At 51.4% G+C, this 24656-nt stretch overlaps 1 protein-coding gene across 1 annotated transcript in view; it reads left to right on the forward strand.

The window, feature by feature from the left end:
• JPH2 (junctophilin 2) overlaps positions 1 to 22539 on the forward strand; it is a 64617-nt gene extending 42078 nt beyond the window's left edge. The window contains exons 3-6 of the mRNA XM_041732268.1: positions 16297 to 16415; positions 18738 to 19417; positions 20129 to 20223; positions 21457 to 22539. Of these exons, the coding sequence (XP_041588202.1) occupies positions 16297 to 16415; positions 18738 to 19417; positions 20129 to 20209 (880 nt within the window). The 3' untranslated portion in view covers positions 20210 to 20223; positions 21457 to 22539. The remainder of the gene's footprint in view (positions 1 to 16296; positions 16416 to 18737; positions 19418 to 20128; positions 20224 to 21456) is intronic.
• Positions 22540 to 24656: the final 2117 nt, after the last annotated feature.

Consider the following 24656-nt stretch of genomic DNA (forward strand, 5'->3'; position numbering starts at 1 on the left):
GCTGGATTGGACCCAAGCAGCCGAGTGAACAAAAGGTGGCGCCGTTTACCAGCAGACGCTGTCCCCTCCTGGAGCACAGTGACAATCCTGGCCATCTGGAGAGAGCCATTCCCAGCCTGTCTGAAGCCTTTCAGAATCCCAGAGTAAGGGACGGGAAGGGTCTGGGTTCTCCCCTATTAATACCTGGTACACAATCATGCCCTCCCCTATTAATACCTGGTACACAATCGGCTTGATTGCCCAGGGTTTCCACAAGCACCTACTATGTGCCGGTCTCCATAGAGCAGATGGAAGTAGGGCCGGCTGCCGTCCCTTACACGGAAGCCTGTGGCCACACTATGGAGTGGCAGCAGAGTGTAGTGCTGGAGAAACACAGATTCTGGAGCCAGACTGTCAGGATTCCCATCCTTGCTGGCTGTGTGGCCCTGAAATGGGGCAGAGTCCCCAGAGTTACTGAAGTTACTGAAATGTCCAGAGTCCCAGTTTTCTCATCTGTACCCAGAGGATAATAATAGTAGTATTTCCCATCTAGTTATTGATGTTTAATGATGTCATATGTGTGAGCACTTGGACCAGAGCCTGTCACATAGTAAATGACCCTTCTAACATATCTATAACAGAGGTAATAGTTACCATGATTAATTTTCAGTTATGGGAAAGGATCACACAGGCCTCTCCGGGACTGTTTCTCCATCTTCTTATGGTATTGTTATTTTTTTTAAAGATTTTATTTATTTATTTATTCATGAGAGACACAGAGAGAAAGAGAGGCAGAGACACAGGCAGAGGGAGGAGCAGGCTCCATGTAGGGAGCCTGATGTGGGACTTGATCCCGGGTCTCCAGGATCATGCCCTCGGCTGAAGGTGGCGCTAAACCACTGAGCCACCCAGGCTGCCCATTACGGTATTGTTATTAAATGAGAAGAGATACTTTCTGAGATTCTACCAGCAGTGTCAGTCTCACAATCAATTATGTAATCCATATAACACATTTACCTGATGCATATTTACTGAGCGACCGCTGCAGGCCTGCTTCTGTTGTGGTAGACACAAGAGTGATGCTTCTGCCCTTTTGGGGGCCTCACAGGCCAATTGGAGGAAGATAAAGTGACCTGTCAGCTAAGTGCAGGGGACTGCAAGAGCAGAGAGCTGGCAGTCAGTGTTACTTTCCTGAGGAAATGTCCTGAAGGATGAGTAGGAGTTTTCCAGATGAAGAGAAGATGAAGAGGGGAAAAGGTGTTCCCAGGAATGGAAGCAGCCTGTGTAAAAGCCACAGAGGTGGAAATAGTAGGGCACAAGTGGGGACCTGGAAATCTCTGGCTCTCTGGAGGGCTGGTTTGCATTAAGACCTGAGAGTTGGCAGGGGCTAGGTCATGAGGTCATGTGAATAGCATAATAATGCCTTTCTATATTATCCTCCAGGTGCTGGGAAAGGTGCTAAGCAGGCTTCAGCAGAGGGTCAAGATTACATTTACTGGGGGGTGGCCTCTGGGGAAGACTTTCTGAACCAGGTGGGGCATAAGAAGGAAAACTTACTTCTGGGGTTAGTATCCAGCTGGACATGCCAGTAACATTGCACCAGTAGTTAAAGTTTTGAAATATTCTGGTTTATACCAGTTTGTAACCAGAAGCTATCCTGAACTCCCTAAGTGCTCCCCACTTCCTGTTACTGTCCTGTATATCTGGCCTCTTGCCCAGGAGATGGACTCCTCCAGGACCCAGCAACTACATGGTTAACCACCTGACACATCACTCTCGCTGGTTGGTGCCCACGTCCCACAGCAGTTGCTCAGTATTTTTAATATCACACTGCCATGTATGTCTTAGTCAAGTCTTCTAGTTCCAAGAAAGTATTGGAGAACATCAGATAGAGCAGGACCAGCTCAGGAAACTTGAGTCTCACCCCAGTCCTTGCCCTCATCCTGCAGGGAGGGCAGGTGAGACTGGAAAACCCACGAAGGCCCATCTTGCATGGCTGACATGGGCTTAGGAATTGGGCCAGCCTGGAGCCTAGAACACCATGTGACTGGCCATGTGACTCTCCCTATTTAGTGGATATAGTAATACTACCCCTTAGGATTGTTTTCAGGAATAAAAGTCCTAGCACTCATAGGATGTTAGGTTTTTAAAAATGTATTCATTTACTTATCTCAGGATAGGCATACTATACGCACGTTGGAAAGACCTAAAAGGGTTGTATCAGAGTCCTGGCATGAAGGAACATAGTCAAAGAATTCAATTGCAGACAGTTTCAAGAAACTACTGGTTTTTTTTCCCCCCAACTTTATTGAGCTGTAATTGACATATAACACTGTACAAATGTGTTGATTTGACTCACTTAAATATTGCAAAATGATTACCACCCTAGAATTAGCTAACACCTCTTTTGTGTCATGTAATTACCGGTTCTTCTTGGCAGTGTTAATAGTTCAGATCTATTCTCTTAGCAACTTTCAAGTATATATTGCAGTATTCTTAACTATAATCACCACTATTAGGTCCCAGAACTCATGCATCTTGTAACTGGAAATACGTACCCTGTGGGCAGCAAATTAACAAGGGAGGTTGGGTTACCCAGGACCAGTGACGATGGGAAGCCATTAGTGTCCTAGGCCTGAGAGGTCAGGGGAAATAAAGGTATAACACTTTAGTCAGAGGGTGCAAGCTGTGGAGGGGAGAGCCCTCTGGAAGAGGGGCAGGGAATAAATACCCTCACCATTCAGTCCTCCAGTCCTTGGCTGGGATCCCCTATTCGCCAAACCCAGCTGGGAGCCAGAGAGCAGGGGCACTGTGGATGCAGACCAGAGAGGCCTGTCTCCCAAGGGCACACAGCAGGGTGGAGAATGATATGGTGGGGTGAGGGGAGGAGATGGGGCAGAAAGAAAGTCTCCAGCTCAGTGTGTGTGTGTGTGTGTGTGTGTGTGTGTGGTCCTCCCTCCCACCACCTCCCCTGCCACCTAGTTTCCATCCCAGTAGGCACCTACCAATTTCTTACCTATCCTTCCAGAAATACTCCATATATAGAGGAGCAAACACACTAGTTTGTCTGCACAAGTGTTACATACAATATACATTAATTTACACCTTGCTCTTTAACTTGACATACCAGGACTCACTCTGTGCTAAAGATCTATCTTGTTCTGGGTACTGGCTGCGTAAAGTCCTTCAAATGGCCATACCATGACTTAGTTACCCAGGTCCCCACTGCTAGCTTTGGGTTTGTTTCCAGTCTTTTTGCTTTTACAAACCACGTTGCCATAAATGCCTTTGAACACATGTCATTTTGAGCATATCTGTTGGCCAGATTCCCAGAAGAGGAATCACTGGCATAGAAAAAAAGGTAGATGCCAAATTTCTAAAGGAAAAAGCTGAGCAATTTGAAATGATAAATACAAACATACAGAAACACAAAATTATTTAAGTGAAAAATCTGTGGTAGTGGTAGCTAGCACTCCTGTAGTGCTCACTCTGTGTGAGCCACTGCTCTGTATATTAACTCCTTTAATTATCATAGCAACCCTAGGAGATAGTAAGGGGTCTCCTCACCCAATTTCAACATGTGGCAGGGGAGAGGGGTTGTGGTTCTCCCCCAAGGACCCAAGCAATTCACCAATACCAGCAGGGGGTTCTGAGAATTCAACTCAATTCTGACATTATCTACCTGGAGATAGCATAGGATCCCACAAGTTAGGGGTTCAGTCCTACAAGTTGTCCCACCCCCATGCCATCTGCAAGTCCAGGGTGTCACCTGGGCTCCTGACCAGCTGTAGACAGGTGGTTCCAACAACCCACTTTGAGTTCAATTAATTTGCTAATGTAGCTCACAGAAATCAGAGAAACAATTTACTTACTACTAGATTATGGGTTTATTATAAAAGTATATAACTCAGAAGCAGCCAGGTGGCTGTGTAGGGCATGATCTGGTGAAGGGCACACAGCTTCTGAGCCCCTCGAAGTGTGAGGCTTTTCCTGTACCCTCACATATTCACCAACCTGGAAGCTCTCCAACACCATCCTTTTGGGTTTTTAATTTTTTTATTTTAAAAGGTTTTATTTATTTATGCAGAGACATAGGCAGAGGGAGAAGCAGGCTCCCTGCGAGGAGCCTAGTGTGGGACTCCATCCCAGGACCCTGGGATCACGACCTGAGCCAAAGGCAGATGCTCAACCACTGAGCCACCCAGGTGTCCCTCCTTTTGGGTTTTTATGGAGGCTTCATTGCACTGGCATGATTGATTAAATTATTGACCGTTGGTGATTGATTCAACCTCCAGCCCCTGTACTTTCTCCCCCAAAATCACAAGGTGGGTCTGGAAGTTCCAACCTTTCATTCTTGGTTGGTTCCCCTGGCAACCAGCCCCCATCCTTGGGTGCTTTCTGAAAGTCACCTTATTATCATAGACTCAGGTGTGGTGGAAGGGGTTTGTTAGGAATATCGAGACACCCATTTTGTTTTTATGGCTCTGAAGTGGTTACAGGAACTGGAGACAAGAGACCAAAGATGACAAAAGATGCTCCCATTGCTCTTATCACTCAGGAAATTCCAAGAGTTTTGGAAATTGAGACAGGAACCCGGGAATGAAGACTAAGTATATGAGAACTATATTCTGGTCATCTGAATGATTAAATATATACACTTGACCCTTGACTAACATGTGTTTGAACTGCATGGGTCCACTTAAATACACAGATTTTTTTTCAGTAGTTACAGTACAGTAAATATATTTTCTCTTCCTTATGATTTTAATAACCTTTTCTTTTCTCTAGCTTACTGTATTGTAAGAATACAATGCATGGTGCATGTAACACAAAATAGGTGTTAATGTTATGTTATCAGTAAGGTTGATAATGTTTATGTTATCAGTAAGGCTTCCAGTCAACACAGGCTATTTGTAGTTAAGTTTGTAGGGAATCAGAGTTATACTTGGACCTTTGTGTGTGTGGGGGGGAGAGGGGGTTGGTGCACCTAACTTCTGCCTTGCTTAAGGGTCAGGTGTATTTCTTATAAATCACAATAATGCAGATAGACATATTTTTGCAGGCCTTTGAACTGAGAGTCTCAGTTTCTTACTGCTGTTGGCCCGAGGCTGGCATTTGTTGCTTGTCATGTGGACCTCCCCATCAAAGCCAGCAAGAAAAAATGCCAGCAAGAGAGAAGGCACTGTCTTCTGAAAATAATATGCCATCACCTTTCCCACGTTCTTTTATTTAGAAATAAGTAAGTCTAAGTCTAGCCCACACACGAGGGGAGGGGATTACGTAAGGATGTGGTTACCAGGAGCTGCCCAAGAAATCTGCCTCCCACCCTCCTTTAAAAAAAAAAAATTATTTATTCATGAGAGAGAGACATGCACACAGACATAGGCAGAGAGGGAAGCAGGGTCCACTCAGGGAGCCTCATGTGGGACTTGATCCCCAGACCCAGGATCACGCCCTGAGCCAAAGGCAGACGCTCAATTGCTGAGCCACCCAGGCATCCCCACCCTTGTCTTCCGGAGAGCAGATGGCTGCGCAGAGAAGTGAAGCACTTTTCTCAAGGCCACACAGCCTAGTGGATGACTCAGGCAGGGATTCAAATGCAGGTCGTGTGGCTTTAGGTTGCATGCTCTTGAGCACTGTACCTCAACACTGAATTTTTGTTGTATTCAGAGCCCTGTTGAAAATGGGTTGTGCACATGGAAGCTCAGTGGATTCACAGTGCTATTGCTTTAATATGATTGTTTTTGTAGGTTCTAAAATGTGACTTTCAAACCTGGTATAAACTTTTTAAAATGGAAGTTTCTCTATGTTGCTCTAAGGATCTCAGCCAACTCAAGCAGAAGAGGCCTCCCTGCTGGCAACTGGGTTCCTGGTTGGACTGCAGGACCCAGTCCTGTGTGGGGAAGGGGTACAAGGCCTGAGGTCCCTGCCCTGTCATTTCACTGGTCACCCAAGAAGTGCAGCTAGACCTCAGTCCTATACAGTCAGCCAGGCAGCTCCCAGACCTCATGGACTAGCCCTTTTTGGGGGGAGTAAGGTTATCACTGCTGGTAACCATTAGCCCTAGGTCTTCTCAGAGGGCAGGGCTCACCCTGCCCTGTGGGAAAAGGCTGGCTGATGGCCGCTGGAGCCTTCTGGAGACTGGGCTTAAGCTGAGGCGGCACAGGGGATGCATAGGGCACAAAGGCTTTGCTGCTGGAAGGCCTTGGATGCCCGTTCCAGTTGGCTCTGGCATTCACAGGCTCTGTGCCTCTGGCGAATGATTTTCTGAGCCTGTGTTTCTTCCCCCGTAAAGTGAGTTGTCTTGAGGATGACATGAGATCACACAAGTTGTTTTAGTTTCCAGTTGCTGCCATAACAAACTTCCACAAACGTGGGGCCTTAAGACAACACAGATTTATTCTTTTATGCTTCTGGAGGTGGGAAGTCTGAAATCAGCCTCCACACTGCAGCCAGGGTCAGCAGGGCTGGTTCCTTCTGGAGGCTCCAGGGGCGAATCCCATTCCTTGACTTTTCAGCCTTTTGTGGCCACCCCCACCCCTCAGCTTGCAGCCCCTCCTCTGTTTTCACATCACATGTGGCCAGTCCCTGCTTTTGTCATCACCTCACCTTCTCTCCTGCCATCCCGTCTCCCTCTGCCTCCTCTTATAAGGACATGCGTGATCACATTTAGGGCCTCCCTGGATAATCCAGGATAATCTCCGCATCTCAAGATCCTTAATCATATCTGCAAAGCTCCTTTTGCCATATAAGGTCACATTCACAGGTTCCAGGGATTAGGACGGGGATATCTTTGGGGCCATTATTCAGCTGACCACATAGGTCAAGTGTCTGGCACATAATTAGCACTCAGTAAACAGCACCTTTTATTACTTTGCCTCTGCCTTCTAGGCTGGGGGCGGGGGTCGCACACTTGCTCACACGTGGAGGAGACTTCCCAGCAGGGCTGGGGGCTCTTCTTTGAGAAGGGAAGAAGGGTCCCTAGAGAATGTGATTTGGAAAGGTCACCTCCATGGCCTGGGGATTTCAGGCTGGGTTTCCAAGGTGGGGAGGTTCTCTAGGGCCTGAGGAGGTGGCACAGCCCCCTACTTCAACTAGAACAAAACCCCTTTATTGAAATTTTTCAGACTCTTCCATAGAGCCTACTATCTCCCATGCCCTGTTCAAAATGCCTTACTACATTAATTCACTCTATAATCCCAACAACCCAGTGAGGTTGGGGCTATTCATGTCCCCATTTGACAGATAGAAAAATCAAAGCACAGAGAACTTGCTTATTGTGGCTTATTAAATCATCCACAGTCATACAGCTGTGCTCCTAACCACCTCAAAATACCAAACTGTGAGTAGCAATTTTTTTCTTTTTAAAAAAGGAAACCAAAAAAAAAAAAAAAGGAAACCTGCTTAATTTCAAAACTTTTCTACAATGAAGCCATGCCATTTTATACTCTATATTTTATAATATATAATATAAAATAACAAGACAAATTATGGACATGTAACACACCAGATGGGCTTACTCCTGCTGTGTAGCCTTCTGTTTGTTCTGCTCTCAGGACCTTTCATCTAGTCTCATCTCTTTTACCAGATTCTACTTCCTTCCATGTCTTGCCCAGCATTCATTATAATAATGATGGACACACCATGTAAGCTCTTTGTGACTCAGTTTTCTCAATTGTACAATGATGGTAGTGCCTACCTCACAGGACAGCATAACCCTTAGGTTATTTCTCATTTTTAACTTATTAGAAGCAATGCTTATGGATTTACACGTAAGTACTCAAACTAGAAAACTCTTAGAGGAAAATACTTTGCAACCACAGGTTAGGCAAAGCCTTCTTGGACCTGACACCAAAAACATAAGCAATGAAAGAAAAACACCAGGTACACTGGACTTCTTAAACTTAAAGGTGCTTATGCTTCAAAGGACACTATCAAGAAAGTGAAAAGACAACCCACAGGAGAGAAAAATATTTGCAACATGGGATTGGCACTATCTGATAAGGGACTTATATCTAGACTATATAAAGAACTTTTACAACTCAATACTAAAAAGACAAAAACCCAATTACAAAAAGGCAAAGGATCCAAATAGACATTTCCCTTCAAAAGATATACTAATGGCCATGAAGCCCATGAATAGGTTCTCAACATCATTAGCCATCCAGGAAATGCAAATCAAGACCATGTTGAGATGGCACCTCACAAACCACCAGTATGAATAAAATTTAAAAGATGGATCTAATGACAAGTGTTAGCGAGGATGTGGAGAAACAGGAGCCTTCCTATGTTACAGGGACAATCTAAAATGGTGCAGCCACTTTGGAACCAGCCAGGCAGCTCCTTGCCTGGAATATAGAGTTACCATATGACCAAGAAATTCTATGCCCAGGTGTGCATCCAAGAGAAATGAAAACATAGAACCACATAAAAACTTGTACACAAATGTCCATAGCAACTAAAAAGTGGAAACAGCCCAAATGTCCACTGACTGAGAAGCAGGTGAGCTCAGTCTGGTTTATGGAGTATGTCTGGCAGTAGGAAGGAATGAAGGATGGATCCACCTGCAAATGGATGAACCTTAAAACAGGCTTCAGATGACATATCCTTCTACAAGAATGCATGTTTATGTCCCAATTGTGGGCAGTCCATAGGATTATTTTTTTCTTTTTTAATTGGAGTTCAGTTTGCCAACATATATCCCCCAGTGCTTATCCCGTCAAGTGCCCCCCTCAGTGCCCGTCACCCAGTCACCCAGTCCATAGGATTCTGAAAGGAATTGTGGTCAGCATTGTTACAATAGTAACAAAAAACATGAAAACGAAAGCTAATATTCGTTAAGTGCTCATTTCACACTCTCAGGACTTAATGAAGTATTATTATCCCTATTTTACAGTTGACGAGACTGAGACCAGTGAGCAAAGCTCAGATACCTCAAATGTCATGGGGCTCTTGATTTGGACTTGAGTGTCTGCCCTTAACCGCTCTAGGGAGGGGCTTCCCAGCAGGGGTTTAGCCCCATTTGCCAAATGAAGTCTGGGGGTGGGGTGGGGTGGAAAGGATGTTCCCCCATCAGTCAGGACTCCCTGACTGTGCTCTTGGCTTATCCTTGGGGAAGGGAAAGGACTTTCTTCCAGGGAGCTCTGTGAGCGTGTGTCTGAATACACCAGCTGTAGTTCCTTCTCGTGATTACTCTGACCATGATTGTTCTGGAGGAAATGGCCATGGCCAGCCAGAGCTGTGGGCGAGGGGCTATTTTGGGAGAGGACAGGGCAGTGGCATCTGAAGCATCCCTCACTGCAGGAAGACATTTGGCAGCATTTTCCCTGTCAACTGCTCCTGCAGCCTCCAGACAGGCAGGCAGAGGTTTGAGCTGGGGCCTCTCATTACCCACTTCTGTCCTCCAAACATACCATGGGTTCCTTGTTCTGAAGATTGTTTTTTCATTTTAAAAATGAAAACATTGGTCTAATTTTTATTTAACAAATCAGTGGCATGTAGTACATTCAGGATTTTTAGTCTTCCCCCCCTCCAAATTATGCTTTTTTATCTTATTAACAAGCACTATATGCACTTCCTATGGCCTGGCCACTGCTCTAAGAGCCAGATGACTGTTCATTACATCATTTATCCACTAGGTGCTGTTATTATCCTCATTTTACAGAGGAGGAGACTGGGATTCAGGGAGCTCAGACTTGCCGAAAGGTGGAAGGGGCAGAGTTCGGACCTTATACCCAAGCAACCTAGCTGGAGTTTTCCCCTCTTAGCCACTCTACCAAGCAGTTTAGAGGCTTTGCTCATGCCCCTGTTCATTCATTGGTTTTCAGGGATGTGGTGTGGTTGTCTTGGCAGGGCAACATTAGGCTGTGAGTTCTTCACGTGGCTTCTGGGTCCTATTCATCCCCATCCCTGGTCCCAGCACATGGAGGACTTGGCCCAGAGTCGGTGGGAAGAGGGTGACAGCTTGGTGTAATGGGTAAGAGCACTTTGCTAGCTGTGACCTTGAAAAAGGAACTCCCTCTCTCTGTGGTCATTTGCGACCACAGTACAGAGCAGGGCACAAACAACAAGGAACAGGTTAATATTGTTTTTTTGTTTTTTTTTTTTAATTTATTCATGAGAGACAGAGAGAGGCAGAGACACAGGCAGAGGGAGAAGCAGGCTCCATGCAGGTAGCCTGACGTGGGACTCGATCGGGGGTCTCCAGAATCACGCCCTGGGCTGAAGGCAGGAGCTAAACCGCTGAGCCACCCAGGCTGCTCAGTATTGTTAATAGTAGTAGTAGAATAGACAGTTCTTGAGTGAAGGCATTAAAACAGGGATCAGAAAAAAAAAAAAAAACAAGAAACAAAAAAACAGGGATCAGCAATCATTTTCTGTAAAAGACCAAATAGTAAATATTTTTGGCCTTGCAGGTCACAGTCTTTGTGGCAACTACTTAACTTTAGGCAATGTGTCAACAAATGGGTGTGGCTGGATTTGAGTAAAACTTTATTTATATGGACACTGAAACCTGAATTTCTGTAATTTTCACGTGTCAGAAAATATTACTCTTGTTTTTTTTTTTTTCATTCAACCATTCAAAAGTATATAAACCAGTCTCAGCCTCCAGGCAGTAGAGCAGCAAGCAGAGGGCTGGATTTGGGCTAGATTTGGCCTGCTGACACAGTTTGCCAACCCCCTGCACTAGAATATGAGCTCTGCAAGGGGTTTTGGATGTTTGCTTTGCTGTTGTGTCCGCAGTACTCAGAACAGTGTCTTGCACACAGTAGGCACTCCAGAAAGTTGTATTAAATGAGTGAGTCAATATGTAGAAGTGAGTCTTGAGCTGGCCCTTTAAGACTGGGAGGGTGGACGGAGGTGAGGAGTGTTCTAGGTGGGGGAACAGCCTGAGTAAAGGCTTGGAGTCAGGGGTGAGTCCAGCAGGTATCCCCCTTAGCCCCTGAAACCATCCATGCCTGGGGGAGCTGCAGCCCCGACCTAGGGGTGGGGGAAAGGGCTGGGGGAAGGGAATGCTCTCAGAAGTGGTTCTGTTGGGTTATCGCCCTGCCCCTATCCCAGAACCACCAGCCTTATTTTTAACCCTGCTGACGAACCATAATCCGAATGAAATCAAGAAGACTGACTGATCCTTGCCCTTCCCCCTGCCCCAGTTTCTGCTGGTTCCTTTCCCCCTGTGGGTCAGAGCCACACTCCGAGACCCTCCCCCTGTGGCCTCAGCCCAGATACAGGGAGGGGTCAGAGGAGAAGTGGGTCCAGCGTTTCCCTAGCAGGACCTGGACTCAGAGAGGGATCCTGGTGTTTGAGGGGTATCACTCGAAGCCCCTCTGGGAGTTGGACAGGCTGGGAGCTGCCCAGCTGGTTTTCTCTGCCAGGACACTTCTCAAACTTCAGTGAGCCGAGGAAGCCTCCGGAAGGGCTGATAACACAGATTCCTGGGCTCCTCCCCCTGCCGCTCTGACTCAGGTCTGGGGTGGAGCCTGAGAACCTGCATTTCTGACAAGCTCCCAGGTGATGAAGGGCCCGGGGGGGTGGTGATGGGGCCACACTGTGAGTGGCCCTGGCCTACAAGGGCCTCTGGGCAGCAGCAGGCCCTGCGCCCTCACCCTCTGGCCGGCCCAGGGCTGCGCTGTGAAGGCAGCTGGTGATAGACCCGTCAGAACTGCCTGGCGGATCCGAGGATCGGGAGCGCCTGCCCGGGAGGCTGTGTTAAGTGCCCTGGGCTTTATTTTGAGCGTGGTAGGAAGCCTTGCAAAGATTTTAAGCAAGAGTTGAGGCCGCTGGACAACTGGATTAAGCCAGCCCACGGTGCCACCGCTATCAGTTGTAGGGAGCACGTCGGGGGGCTTTGAGGAGCAGTGACGGAAGGAGGGAGAGGCTGCAGATGCTGGAGCCGTAGCAGGAGTAGGAGAGGGGACCTGGTGAGTCATGGCCTTGGCTGGCTGCTGCGGCAAGGAGATGAGGAGGAGGGAGCGGGCGGGAGAACACTGGCGTGCCTGGCTCGAAGGCTGGGAGCCCTTCCTGAGACCAGAGACGTGGGGGAGGGCTGATAAGGGGTTCAGTCTGCCAGACTGACAGACACAGCACAGGGGGAGGTGTGCTTCCTTTGAACACGGCAGCCCTCATTGCCCCTTTCTCCACCCCTGTTCTGGCTGTTCTGGGCGGGGTCCACGGTTGATCCCCCAGTGCTTCTGGGGCTCTGTGTGCAAGCCATCATGCTGGCCTTAGGAAGAGTCCCGCAACACAGCTTCCCTGGGCACCAGGAAACAAGCAAGCACCATCCAGCTTGTGTTACCAAAAAAGGACATTTTCTCTGTTTGAAGGTTTGCCCAGCCCTTTCCCCCCCCCCCCCACCTGGGGTTTCAGGTTTCCAGGGAAGTGTTTCTGGAAAGTGTAGGACTTTGAATCACATGCATCTGTGTACAGGCGAATATGAACCTGGGGATATGCACGTACCACATTCAGTTCTGTTGTCATAAACCTTATCTTTTCCTCCTCCTCCTCTTCCTTCATCACCGCCTCTACCACCACTGCTTTCTCTACCACCATCACCTCCACCTCCTTCACCACCACCATCACTCCACCTCCATTGTGTCTTCCACCACTACCTCCTCCATTATCACCTCTACCTCTAATACCACCTTCTCCACCACCACTATCTCCTCCACCACTGTCGCCACTGTCACTACCACCATCACTGACTCCTCCACTGCTTCTACCACCATCACTTCCGTCACCACCACCACCACCACCACCACCTCACCTCCTCCATCACCACCACTGTCACCACCACCTTTCCCACTGTTACACCACCACCACCACTACCTCATGAGTCGCCACTACCTCCACCTCCATCACCACCTCCACCACCATCACCACCACCAATCACCACCCTCTCCGCTCAGACCCATCCTGACCTAAACACTTTTCATACGCTGCCTCTTAAATCGTTAGTTTTCATAGCAATTCCAAGAGGGGAGAATTACGATCTCCATCATACAGATGAAGAAACTGGGGCACAGAGAGGCAGAGCTACTCACTCACAGTCCTGGAGTCTCAATGGGGTTGGGACTCGGGTGACATGAGCAAGGTCATGCAGAAGTATAGGGTCTGATCTAGTTTTTATTTAAATTTTGATCATAACTTGTTCATTAAGGATTTTTGGCATTATTTCTGACTTTTAAAAATATTGCTTTAAAGTATCGTTTTATCTTGCTTCCTGAGTTTTTCACATCTTCCTAAATTTTGAGCCTGCGGTAAATGCCTCACTTGTCTCACCTTAGTGCCAGCTTTGGCAGAGCCAAAATTGGAATTGAAAGTTGTGCTCTGGGCTATTCCTTGTGGTGCCCCTTTGCTCAGACCTGTGCACGTGCATGAGCTCATTTATGTACTCTTTTTTTTTTTTTAAAGTAAACTCTATATCCAATGTGGGCCTCAAATTCATGACCCTGAGATCAAGAGATCAAGAGCCACTAAGCCAGCCAGGCACCCCACCTTTGTGTATTCTTTCCTTTAGTAATCATTACTGTGGCAGTGTGGCATAGCAGAGGGCAGGGCTTGGAAGTCAGTTCTAGGTCTGACCGCCACCACTCAGTATCGACTGTATAGCCTGTGGTCAAAGGCACAGACTCTAGAGCCCAGAAGGCCTTGGTTTGAAGTCTTCCTCTGCCACTTGCATTAGTTCCTTAAAACCTCGTGCCCTGCATTTCTCCTCTGTAAAGAGGAATGGTGGTAGTACCATCTGCCACCCAGCGTGATTGGGGATCAGATGAGTTCATTTCTGTAAACCCCATGGCATGTAGTAAATGCTTTGGGTTAACCATCAGTGTGCTTTCTTGAGAAGATAACCTCTCTGAGCCTCAGTTTCCCCATGTGTGAAGTACGAACAGTAAGAACCACCTCAGGCAGTTTTGAGGATTGAGGGGGACAGCATAGGTAAAGGGCCTTTCATGTGGAAGGAGCTTCATAAAAGCTATATCCCTTATTCCAGGCCCAATTCTGTAGACACTGGAGACTGAGATACAAAGACAAACACACATCAACTCCCCAAACTCATCAGCAGTGTGGACACTGAGTTGACCTTTCAGTTGCCCAAAGGCACTGAGCTCTTGCTGTCTCTCTCAGGGCCCTTGTACCTGCTCTTTCCTCTACCTGCCTTGCTGTCCCCACCTGTCCTGTTATTACGACTCTAACTTTTGTTTCATCTAACTTTATCTCAACTTAAATGCCCCATTCTCAAAGAAACCTTCCCTGACTCCACCCCTGCCACCAATCTATACCATCTTCCTATCCATGTTCACTGCCTTCTATACTCTTCATAGCACTTCTCACAGTTGCAGTTGAGGATTTTTCACTTAATCACATTCTATTAGAGATGTTTTATTTGTTTACCACCTTCCTCCCTCACTTGACAGTGAGGACAGGGACAGGGTTTGTCTTCCCCACTGGAGTCTCTGCCCTTGGCTCCTGGCCAAGCGTGGCACATGTTCCAGAGTAGTGTTCAAGCATATAATCACTGGAGTCATCTTGCCTGGGTTCAAAATCCTAACTCCTGCACTTCATGACCCTGAGGCCCAGGACAAATTATTTCACTTGTCTGTACTTCCACTTTCTTTTCTGTAAAATCTGGAAAATAACAACGGCACCGGCTTCCCTAAGGTATGATGATTACACAAGATAATCTTCATAATTCCTTTAGAATGGTACCTGGCCCATTCATAATGAAGCTATTATTATTTCAGTAAGTGCTTCTGGCTAGACTAACAGCTGAAACAAACAAACATCCCTGAAATCTCAGGTGGTTAACACAGCAAACATGTAAGGCCTGCTTTAGTGTTCCATATTGAATGTTTAATACCTAAATGTGCCATGTTCCAGTGTGGGACTGTGGCAGGGGAACTTTGCACTGTGCAAGAATCCTTTCTAGACCTGGGTTCCTTCCACTATGTTTCTTAACGTGGGGCTCACAGGGGGTTTTGTGGATGGAATTCAGGGAGTCTGTGAACTTGGATGCTGTCTTAGTTAGACTGCCTAGAAGCTGAGCCTGAGGTGGGGATTCTTGAGCAGATTATTTTTTTGAGGGGACACTCTCAGGACAGAGGGGTAGTGACAGAAGCAGAGTAGGGTTGAGAAGTGACCAAGGAAGGATGTGCTCTCACCTGTCCTGCTTCAGTCTCATCAGCTCTCATCTGTCCTGCTTCAGTCTGACCCCATGGTGGGGGTTCTGGAGCCTGGCTTGTACCACAGAGTTGGTTCCTCCTGGAGCAGGAAGGCGACTGGTGGGTGTCATAGGTCATTAGTTGTGAGCTGCCACCCAGCGTGGCTTCTCTTGGGTGCAGTTCCCTGGGACAGCAGTGAGCCATTAGCAGCCAGTACAGGAGCTAGGGCTGGGTGCATTTCCCCAGAGAAGGGATCTGGGCAGGGCACCACAAGTGTCTACAACAGATGGGAAAACTGTCTTTTTTACTGACCTCTTACTGAAATGTAGCATTTGCTTCAATGATGGAGGTAGGCAATAAACCATCGTAGTAGTAGAAATATCTGTGACTTTGTTACCAGTGGAAATCACATTATTGTTTCAGATATCTTTCTTATAAAGATTTTATTTTTTTTTAAGTAATTTTCATACCCCATGTGGGCCTCAGACTCCCAAGATCAAGAGCCACATGGTCCCCCCCACTGAGTTACCCAGGTGCCCCCTTCACAGATATCTTTCAAATGTCCTTTATACTGATCTGTACTTTAAAAATTGTAGTAAGTACACTTAGATATTTTGATGTGTTAATAAAGAAGGACATGCATTATATTACAGATTTGTTCCTTTAAATATTTTGATAACAGTGTGTCAATATAATTGCATCCCTTTGTAATCCTATGTATTTTATGTATTTTAAAATATTATTCTGTGAAAGGGTTCCTAAGAGTCACCAGATGCCAAAGGGGCCTGTGACACAAAAGAGGTTAAATTCCCCATTCGGGCTGTTGGCCTTCCCTCCATTCACCCGGCAACAGGGGGAAAGGAGACAATGTAGAGGACTATAGAGGAGGTTTTTATGGGCCAGGCCTGGAAACAGCATACATCGTGTCTTCCCACAGTGCACTGGCCAGGACTCAGTCACCTGACCGCACTGATTGCAGGGGAAATGTAGCCTGTATGTGTGCCCAGAGGAAGAGGAAATGGTCTAGGGGATGCACAGTAGTCTGGGCCACATCGTTCAATACATATCCATTGAATGAATGCTCTGTTCATGTATCTTTTGTGGGCAGAGGTCTGGTTTTCTGGAGGGATCCTGAGTCTCTACTATGTTGTCTCCTTAGGACGAGCCACGCCAAGGCCAAAGCTGAGGCAGCAGAACAGGCCGCCCTCGCTGCCAACCAGGAGTCCAACATTGCTCGCACTTTGGCCAGGGAGCTGGCTCCAGACTTCTACCAGCCAGGTAGGGCCAGCCAGGGTGGAGACGGGCAGGACAGGGTGAGGGGAGGTCCCCCAGGGTTGGACCATTTTTCTTTTTTTTTGTTGGGAAGCTGAGATGCCCAAGTGGGTCCACAAATGTCCGTGAGTTCAAGAAATGGGGGTGGGGGGGTGGTATGGTGAAAGCATAAGATGGAGTAACACTAGGACTCATGCTGAGATGGGATCAGAGATCCCCAGTTGTGGACTGGACCCACTCTAGGCTGCTTCCTCTCTCTCTCCTGCAGGCAGGGCTGACAGTTGAGCTGATGAAGCTTAGTAAAGAGAGGAGTCTCTGTGGATGAGGAGGCAAAAAGCCTTCGTGCTCTTGTCATCCCTTTCAGTTTGGCATTGAGTGCTGCCCATGTGTCAGGCACTGTGCTGGGCTCTGGGGTACAAAACTGGGATTCCGGGATCCAGAATCTAGAGGAGCAGAGAATCATCAAGGCAGCATATCAGGGAGTGAGGCATGTATTTGCCTCCTGACTCCGCTGCTGACCAGCTCAGCGACCTTGTTAAGTTCTTTAACCTCTGTAAACCTCAATTTTCTGATCTTTAAAATAGAAGTAAGAATAATACTTACTTTTTAAAAAAAAATGATTTATTTATTCATGAGAGACACAGAGAGAGAAGGCAGAGACACAGACACAGGGAGCCCAGTGTGGGACTCGATCCCGGATCCCGGGATCACGCCCTGAGCCAAAGGCAGACACTCAACCACTGAGCCACCCAGGCGTCCCTAATACTTACTCTTGGAGGGTAGTGGATCAAATGCATGTCAGGTGGGGAGCACAGGGCTCTCAGTCCATATCGAGCTCTCATGTCACCGTTAGGATTAAATTCCACACAGCATAAATTCTGTATGACTAGACCAGGGGCTTTGGGAGCTCACAGGGAGCCCTTAGCCCAGTCAGGCAGGGAGATGCTAGAGAAGGCCGCCCTCAGGAGAGGCCCTTTGAGCTGAATCTTGAAGACTGAATGAGCGTTCACCAGGTCAGTGGGTCTCAAACATGACACAGCATGCTGGGCCAACCCTTAGTTTCTGATTTAGTAGGTCTGGGGTGGAGCCCACAACTGTGCCTTTCCTTCTTTCTCCTTTTTTTTTTTTTTTGTTTAAGATTTTATTTATTTATTTTAGAGAGAGATGGAGCGGGGTGGGGTGGAGGGTGAGCAGAGGGAGAGGGACAGGCAGCCACTGCACTGAGCACAGAGCCCAACACAGGGCTCAATCCCAGGACCCTGAGATCATGACCTGATCCACACAGGGACCCCTGAATGTGCTTTTCTAACAAGGACCAGGCAATGCCCATGCTGCTGGATGCTGCTGGTTTGGGACCGTTCATTGAGAATCATGGCACCACGTAGTGCTGTGTGGGCCGGGCAAACAAAGAGGAAGGGACTGCACGTGCAAAGGCACAGAGGTTGGAGTAGAGTGGCAGGCTGGGAGGCTAGATAGTAAGCCAGGCAGGAGCTGGTGGGAAGACACTGCGGAGTAAGAAGAACCCAGCAGCCCTGTGTCTGTAGAGACTTGGCGTGTGGGAGCGCAGCAGGTGGGAGATTGCTGTTCTCCTCATTGAAGGGCTTTGTGGTGAATGGCATGGTTAGGCTTTATTTTATAAGTGTTATTCTGGCTGTAGCAGGGAGACCACAGGGGACCAGTTGGGGGACCTTGCAGTGCAGATGCATACCTGGAAGGCTAGATTGCCTCCCTGCACAGCACTCCCCTTGCTGGTCCCAGGAAGACCGACACCTCCTGGCATTGCCTCCACCTTGGGTGCTCATAGCTACAGCTGTCGCCATGTGCCAGGCCTGGAGCTTTGCATTTCATGCATTTTCTCCCCATTAACTCGTCCATTAGTATTTATGAAATAGGCGTGATTAGGCCATTTTTCTGATAAAGGAATGGAAAGAAACCAGTGTCACGGTGAAAAGCATAAACACTGGAGCCAGTCGGACTGGAGGCTGGTGCTGGCTCTGCCCCTTGTCAGCTGGGTGACTTTGGGCAAGTGGGGTTACCTCTCGGAGCCTCCCTTTCTTCATCTGTAAACATGAGGCCAGTAACAGCATGGACCTCTCAGGGTTGTTAAAAGGCGGCAACGAGCTACTCTTTGGAAATTGCTTGGCACGGCGTTGGGCCCACCCTGGACGGTAGGCAGGTGCCGGCTGGGCGGCGAGGTTACACGGCTTGCGCAGGGTCGCAGGGTCACGGGCGGTGGGACCCGGTTCGGGCTCGGGGTCCGGGGTCCTGGTCCGGGGTCCGGGTCCGGGGCCCGGGGCCAGCCTCGCTGAACCCACCCCCTCCCCGCAGGACCGGAGTATCAGAAGCGCCGGCTGCTGCAGGAGATCCTGGAGAACTCGGAGAGCCTGCTCGAGCCCCCGGAGCGGGGCCCAGGGCCCGCGGGTGCCCCGCCGCCCGCCCGCGAGAGCCCGCAGCTGCACGAGCACGAGCACGAGCACGAGCACGAGCCCCCCGCGCCCGAGGGCGGCCCCCCGTCGCCGGCAGGGACGCCCCCGCAGCCCAAGCGGCCCCGCCCGGGGGCGGCCGGCGAGCGCCCCGCGAGCCCGCGCGCCTGCAACGGGGAGCCGGCCGCCGAGCGCATGGCCATCGAGGCGCTGCAGCCGCCGCCCGCGCCGCCGCCCGAGCCCGAGGTCGCGCTGTACCGGGGCTACCACAGCTACGCCGTGCGCACCGCCCCGCCCGCGCCGCCGCCCTTCGAGGACGAGCCCGAGCCCGCGCCCGCGCCCGCGCCCGCGCCCGCGCCCCCGCCCGAGCCCCGGGCCCCGCCCGACTCCGCGCCGCCGTCGCCGGCCGCGCCCGAGCCCGCGCCCGAGCCCCGCGCCAGGCTGGAGCCCAAGCCCATCGTGCCCAAAGCCGAGCCCAGGGCCAAGGCCCGCAAGACTGAGGCCCGGGGGCTGACCAAGGCGGGGGCCAAGAAGAGGGCTCGGAAGGAGGCGGCCTGCGCGGAGGCCGAGGCCGAGGTGGAGGAGGTGAGGCCGGGGCGGGGGCGGTTGGGGCGCGGAGGACTGGGGAGTGGGACAGCGATGGCAGGACGGGCGGGGAAGCCGCAGCAGGGCTGTGGGCTGAGGCCAGGGCAGTGGCTTAAAGTACACTGCGGAGTCGCCCCACCTTGGGGCAGGGGCAGGCCCTTGTGCCTGCTGGCGGGTGAGCAGGGGGCAGCTGTGGAGAAGGGAGGGCTGGGAGCCCTAAGCAGCTCAGGGGCGGGGAGTGCACCTGGGAGCCCGGGCGACCCGAGCAGGGCACCTGCTGCAAGGTGTAGCAGGGAGGGCTTCCTGGTAGTGGAGGAAGGACCCAGGAGGGCTTATTAGAGGGGCCTGGGAGCTAGAAGCCAGGGATCACGAGCAAGGCAAGATTCAGTGAGACCAGTGAGTATGGTCCCAGGAGGGTTAGCAGGAAGGAAGGCGCGTTCTGGCTTCCAGGCCCAATGCTGCCCACTGTGTGCTTTGGGACACATCCTTTCTCCTCTCAACCCTAAATGGTTTGGTTAATCATTTCCCAGAATCCTTCCAGCTCCGAGGGCCTGCTGTCCAGGTGCTGGACACAGCAGGGAGCAAAGCAAGGGGTGCTCTCAGGAGGGTTCTTTCAGAAGTTCCTGCTCCTCTGTCTAGCCTTGCTGGGTCTTGGGTACGGGTATTTCGGAGGCCATAAGGACTCAGGCAGCTTCTCTCCACTGCTCCCAGGTCCCCAACACCGTCCTTATCTGCATGGTGATCCTGCTTAACATCGGCCTGGCCATCCTCTTCGTTCACCTCCTGACCTGACCCTTGTCTACCAGGTGTGTCTCCCAGGGGGTGGGAGCCTGTAGAGAGAGCTCCAGGCACCAGGGTGATGGAGGAAGGATGTTGCCTACTGGGCATCAGTCCTGTGGCTAATTGAGGCCCATCCTCCAACAGGGGCAGGAACAGATTGGTGATTTGAAAGATCACGCGTTCCCCAACACACACACACACACACACACACACACACACATATACACAGACATAGCTCATTAGCTCAACATGTGCAGGGCACCTGCTTCCTGTCAGGTGAGCACTGGGGGCTTCACTCACTCATTCATTCAGCCACCACTTACTGAGCAGCTACTCCGCTGGGATCCAGGGACCCACTCCCACCCTAAGAGACGGGGCAAAGATAGAGTAAACCCTTAACTTACAGCTCCTTATGCCAAAGTCAGACATCACGTGCGGCACAGCAGCTTCTCCCCAGACTCCCACAGTCTCAGCTGAGCCTGCCTGAGATGGGCAGACCCTCTTCTCTCTGCCCTCCTTTTCTCTCTTGCCTGCTTCAGTCTGTAATCCCTCTGACTTTATCCTCCCCATCCCCCAGTCCTCTCTTCCAGAAACTCCCGGTGTTAGTTGTCCCGTCCCCCCCCCCCCCCCCCCCCCTGCCAAGGCTCAGTAAGGTCCTGTGAAAGAGGCGGACTGGTCTGCGCTGACGAAAGTGGCTCTTGTGGGTCTCAGGGTGAAAAATCTACAAGACAAAGTCTTTTCTCTGCTAGGACCAGCCTTCACACCATAAATCCTGTGCTAGGTGATGCTGACAGTTTCTGCCTCTTGCCCTGCCCCCAACCAAAGACCCCTCCCTCAGTCCTAGCTGTAGTGTGGGCTGGAGGCCCCTCCTTGGTCCCAGGAGAAAAGAAATCTCTGTTCAATCACCCAGTAAATAGCGACAATATTAGCCTGGTAGGTGGTGCCTTGGGGGTGAGTACTGAGCTCTGCAGGGCCCCTGTGTCGGGGCATCTGGGCATGATGGCTGCAGGGACAGCTTAATGACCGGAAGGCTGGGGCAAGCCAGGTGTCAGTGGGGAGGTGGAGGGCGGGGGACCAGCAAAGCCAGGACAGGCCTCAGGGACTTGTCTTACAAGGGGTGGGGGCACGGCTGCCCTGGGGGCTGGGAGAGGTGGCTCCTTGCCCCAGAGAACATCAAGCCTGAGGCTGGAACCTGGCTCAAGGGCTTCCTCCCTCCCTCCCTCCCTCTCTCACCTCAGCCTCTTGTGGTCTCTTTGCAGAGCCAGGAGTTCCTGCTGAGGGTGTGAGGACCCATCTTCCAGCATTACCAGTCCAGGTGGCCAAGGAGGACTGAACTCTAGACCTGGAGCCCTGGGGTCCAGCTCACATCCACGCCACATCCGTTTAAGGAGGCCTCCCGTGGCACCTGCGCTGGGTGGCAGTGGTGCCCAGAGCAATAGAATGTGCTGGGGGTCCTCCGGGAGCTCTGTGCCCTGTGGCAGGGAAGCCTCGAAGGAAGTGCCCTGGTCTCTTGAGCACTCCTGTCCCTCATCCTCTTCTATTCCCTCGCCTTGCTGCTAGGGTCCCCCTTCCCTGAGCTTTTGTGTGTTTTGGGAGAAGTCACTAGACCAGGATCATCAGACTAACTCCCAGCGCCTTTCCTTCCACCCCTGCCCTGCTTTATTTTAACCGTCTGGGTGCCGAGGGAGTGACAGATCCCCATGGCGGGTGAGCAAGGGAGCCACCCTCAGTGTGGAGGCCCTGCCTTTCATGGGCTCCATGCAGCACACATGCTGTCCCTTGCTGACAGATGTCAGGACGCCAATAGAGGAAATGGACATGCTCAGTTTGAACACCCCCCCGACACGGTGCTCCGGTCTCCGCCCCCTTGTCCAGTTAGCCCCCTTCTGGGCCAAGAGAAGGGGGGACACTCAGGCACTGGACCTGTGGCTGGGAAGCTACTAACCAGGTGGCCAGGGTGGGAGCAGGAAGAAGGGCTAAGGGGCATTCAGGATGGCCCCTGTGATCGAGTGCGCTGGAGCCTGAGGCTGCCATTGCATCTGGGGCTGCCGGTGTGCCCGGGGCGCCAAAGGGCCGCCCTGCCGGAGTCCTGGGGCTGCCAGCATAGAGTTAGCCCGCTGCCCACGGCGGGGAGCAGGAGCGTGGAAGCCCAGGCGGATTTCCCTGGGGTAGACTCTCAGGCAGGTGCTCAAGACAAGCTGTTTGTGAACCAGCATCTCGCAGGGAGAGAAGAGCAAGTCTGGAGGCCCCCGTGGGTGCAGTCTGTTGGACACTAAGCCCCTCGGCTTGCTTGGCAGAAGATGGTGTTTGCATGTAGCTCATTACAGATGTTTTGTACCACACTGGGTCTCTGGTCCCTTGTGCTTGCCGGGGCGGGGTGGAGGCCGAGGGTTCGGGCCCCTGCGCCCTGGGGGGACAGAGGGAAAGGGCTTCTAGGCCCCTCCAAACCCAGGGAAGGTTGTGGCCGTGGCATCCAAGCGGAACCACAGGGATGTGGACCTTGGGGGCTTTGGCGGTGTGGTCTAGCCTCCCCAGTGCAGCTCTGCAAGCTGGAGTCTGCTTCTGACGAGACTGGCCGTGCCTTTCCCGCGCGGTGCTTGGGAGCCGTCCTCCAGCTCACACGTGGGGCCTCACGGCGAGGTTGGCATCTCGGACTGCGTTTCTTAGAGAGGAGCCTGCGGTTCTCCCGTCCCCAGCCAGCCCGTGGCTCTGCATCCGTGTCTGGGCTTTTCTGGACTCTGAGGGAATCCACTGCTCAGGGCCGGTGGGTCCCAGGCCTTGGCTCTGAGAGCCTTGTCCACACTTGGGGCTGGCCCAGAGCTGGGGATAAGCCTCTGGGTAGCAGAGCTCCCGGGCCTAGGGTTTGGGCTGGTGTTTGGGGTGAGGGTTCAGGGTGCTGCAGTCTGTACAATAATAAACCTGCATCTGCTCGCAGGCTGTGGCGGGACTGCGGTGTCTGCTTGTGGGCGGTTGAGGGACTGGCTAAAGGGGCAAGAGAGGCTGGGAGCCCTGTCTTTTTCTTACAGTTCCCATACTACCTCTTGAGAGGAGGCCTAAGGGCTTCAGTTCTGCTGGGGCAGATCAAAGACCTGGGGCAAACCCTGAATTTCTAAAGCAGACTTCCAGAACCTCCCATGAGCAACATATGGCAGTCCTCAGCCACTCAGTGACCCTCAGTTTCACCATCTCTAAAACAGGGAAAGTAGTACCTGCCTCCCTCAGGCTGTGGTGGGATTCCACGAAGTGTCCATGCTCGTGGAGTAAAAGGCCAGAGAGGACGCAGTGGAGAAGTGGAGACTTGTATCACCAGCACCAAACACCGCAGGACTGTCACCGCCCTCTCAAAAGCTCTCTGGCATTTTGAGGACCCCGGAAGCCCCAAGGGCATGGAGATGATCCAGGCCCCAGTTACAGTCACAGAAAGTCTCACGGGGGCACCCAGAGGCCACATCCCCTCTCTACAGAGGCCCAGAGAGGAGGGGTCCGCCAGAGGTCACACAGCAAGTCAACAGGAAAGTAGGTGTCCCGACTCGTCTGTGAAGAAGCACCACCCGTGAAGATTGTCCTGCAGCTGGCTGCCCCTTAGGTCCCTCACGCCCCCCACAGGCAGCTCCCAGAGTGGGGGGTGACCAGGCCTCCCATTTCTCTCCCTGGTGCCACCACCCACTCGCTCTGTGTCTGTCAGTGTCTTCTCCTGTGCCTCAGTTTCCTCTTCTGCCAAAGAAACCAGAGTCCCTGCCCGTGGCTTTCCTCTCGGGATTGCGGATGGTAAAGAGGGTTCAAACCTGGAAGGATCCAGGGATCCCAGGGGAGAGAGATGGGCTTGGGGGGACCGCTGCAGGGGTGGTGAGGATAGGGACGAGGAGGGAGCTGCTTCAATCTGCAGAGGTTCCAGCAAAGCCCACGGAGGGGAGGAGGGTCTGTAGACTGTGTGTGGAATGGGAGTGAGGGGTGCGGGCGAGAGAGCCATGACGGCATCAGAACCACCTTGGGTGGCTTGAAGAGAGGGCTCAGGGGATGGGCGCGCGGTGGGGGTGGGGGGAGAAGGAAGAAGGCTCATTCCTGAGCCCCGCGGCAGCCTGCGGGTCAGGGAAGGTTGGCCGGAGTCGGGCGCCCCCTGATGGCTCAGGTGTGCTCAGAGACCGCCTCAGTCTCGGCCCGCGCCACCTCTGGGAGCTTTGGCCTGTGCCCCGCCACGTCCAGCATTCATGGCAGGTGTCTTGTGCCATAGAAGAACCTGGAACCACCCCATGGGCATTGCCAGGGCCTGTGGCCAGTGACCACTACCTTGGGGTCTTGGCAGGAATCTTCTGGGGCAGCGGGAGAGGATACTCAGGGGGGCAAGCAGGGGTCCCGCTGTCGGGGTATCCAGAACCTCATTTTGCTGGAAAAAGAGCCCAGGAAGTTGTCAGGAGGCGAGTGAGCAGGGCTGGTGTGGGACTTGCTGCTCCAGAGGGAA

Source organism: Vulpes lagopus, chromosome 18 (assembly GCF_018345385.1).
Source record: "Vulpes lagopus strain Blue_001 chromosome 18, ASM1834538v1, whole genome shotgun sequence".
NCBI classification, from domain to species: Eukaryota; Metazoa; Chordata; class Mammalia; order Carnivora; family Canidae; genus Vulpes; species Vulpes lagopus.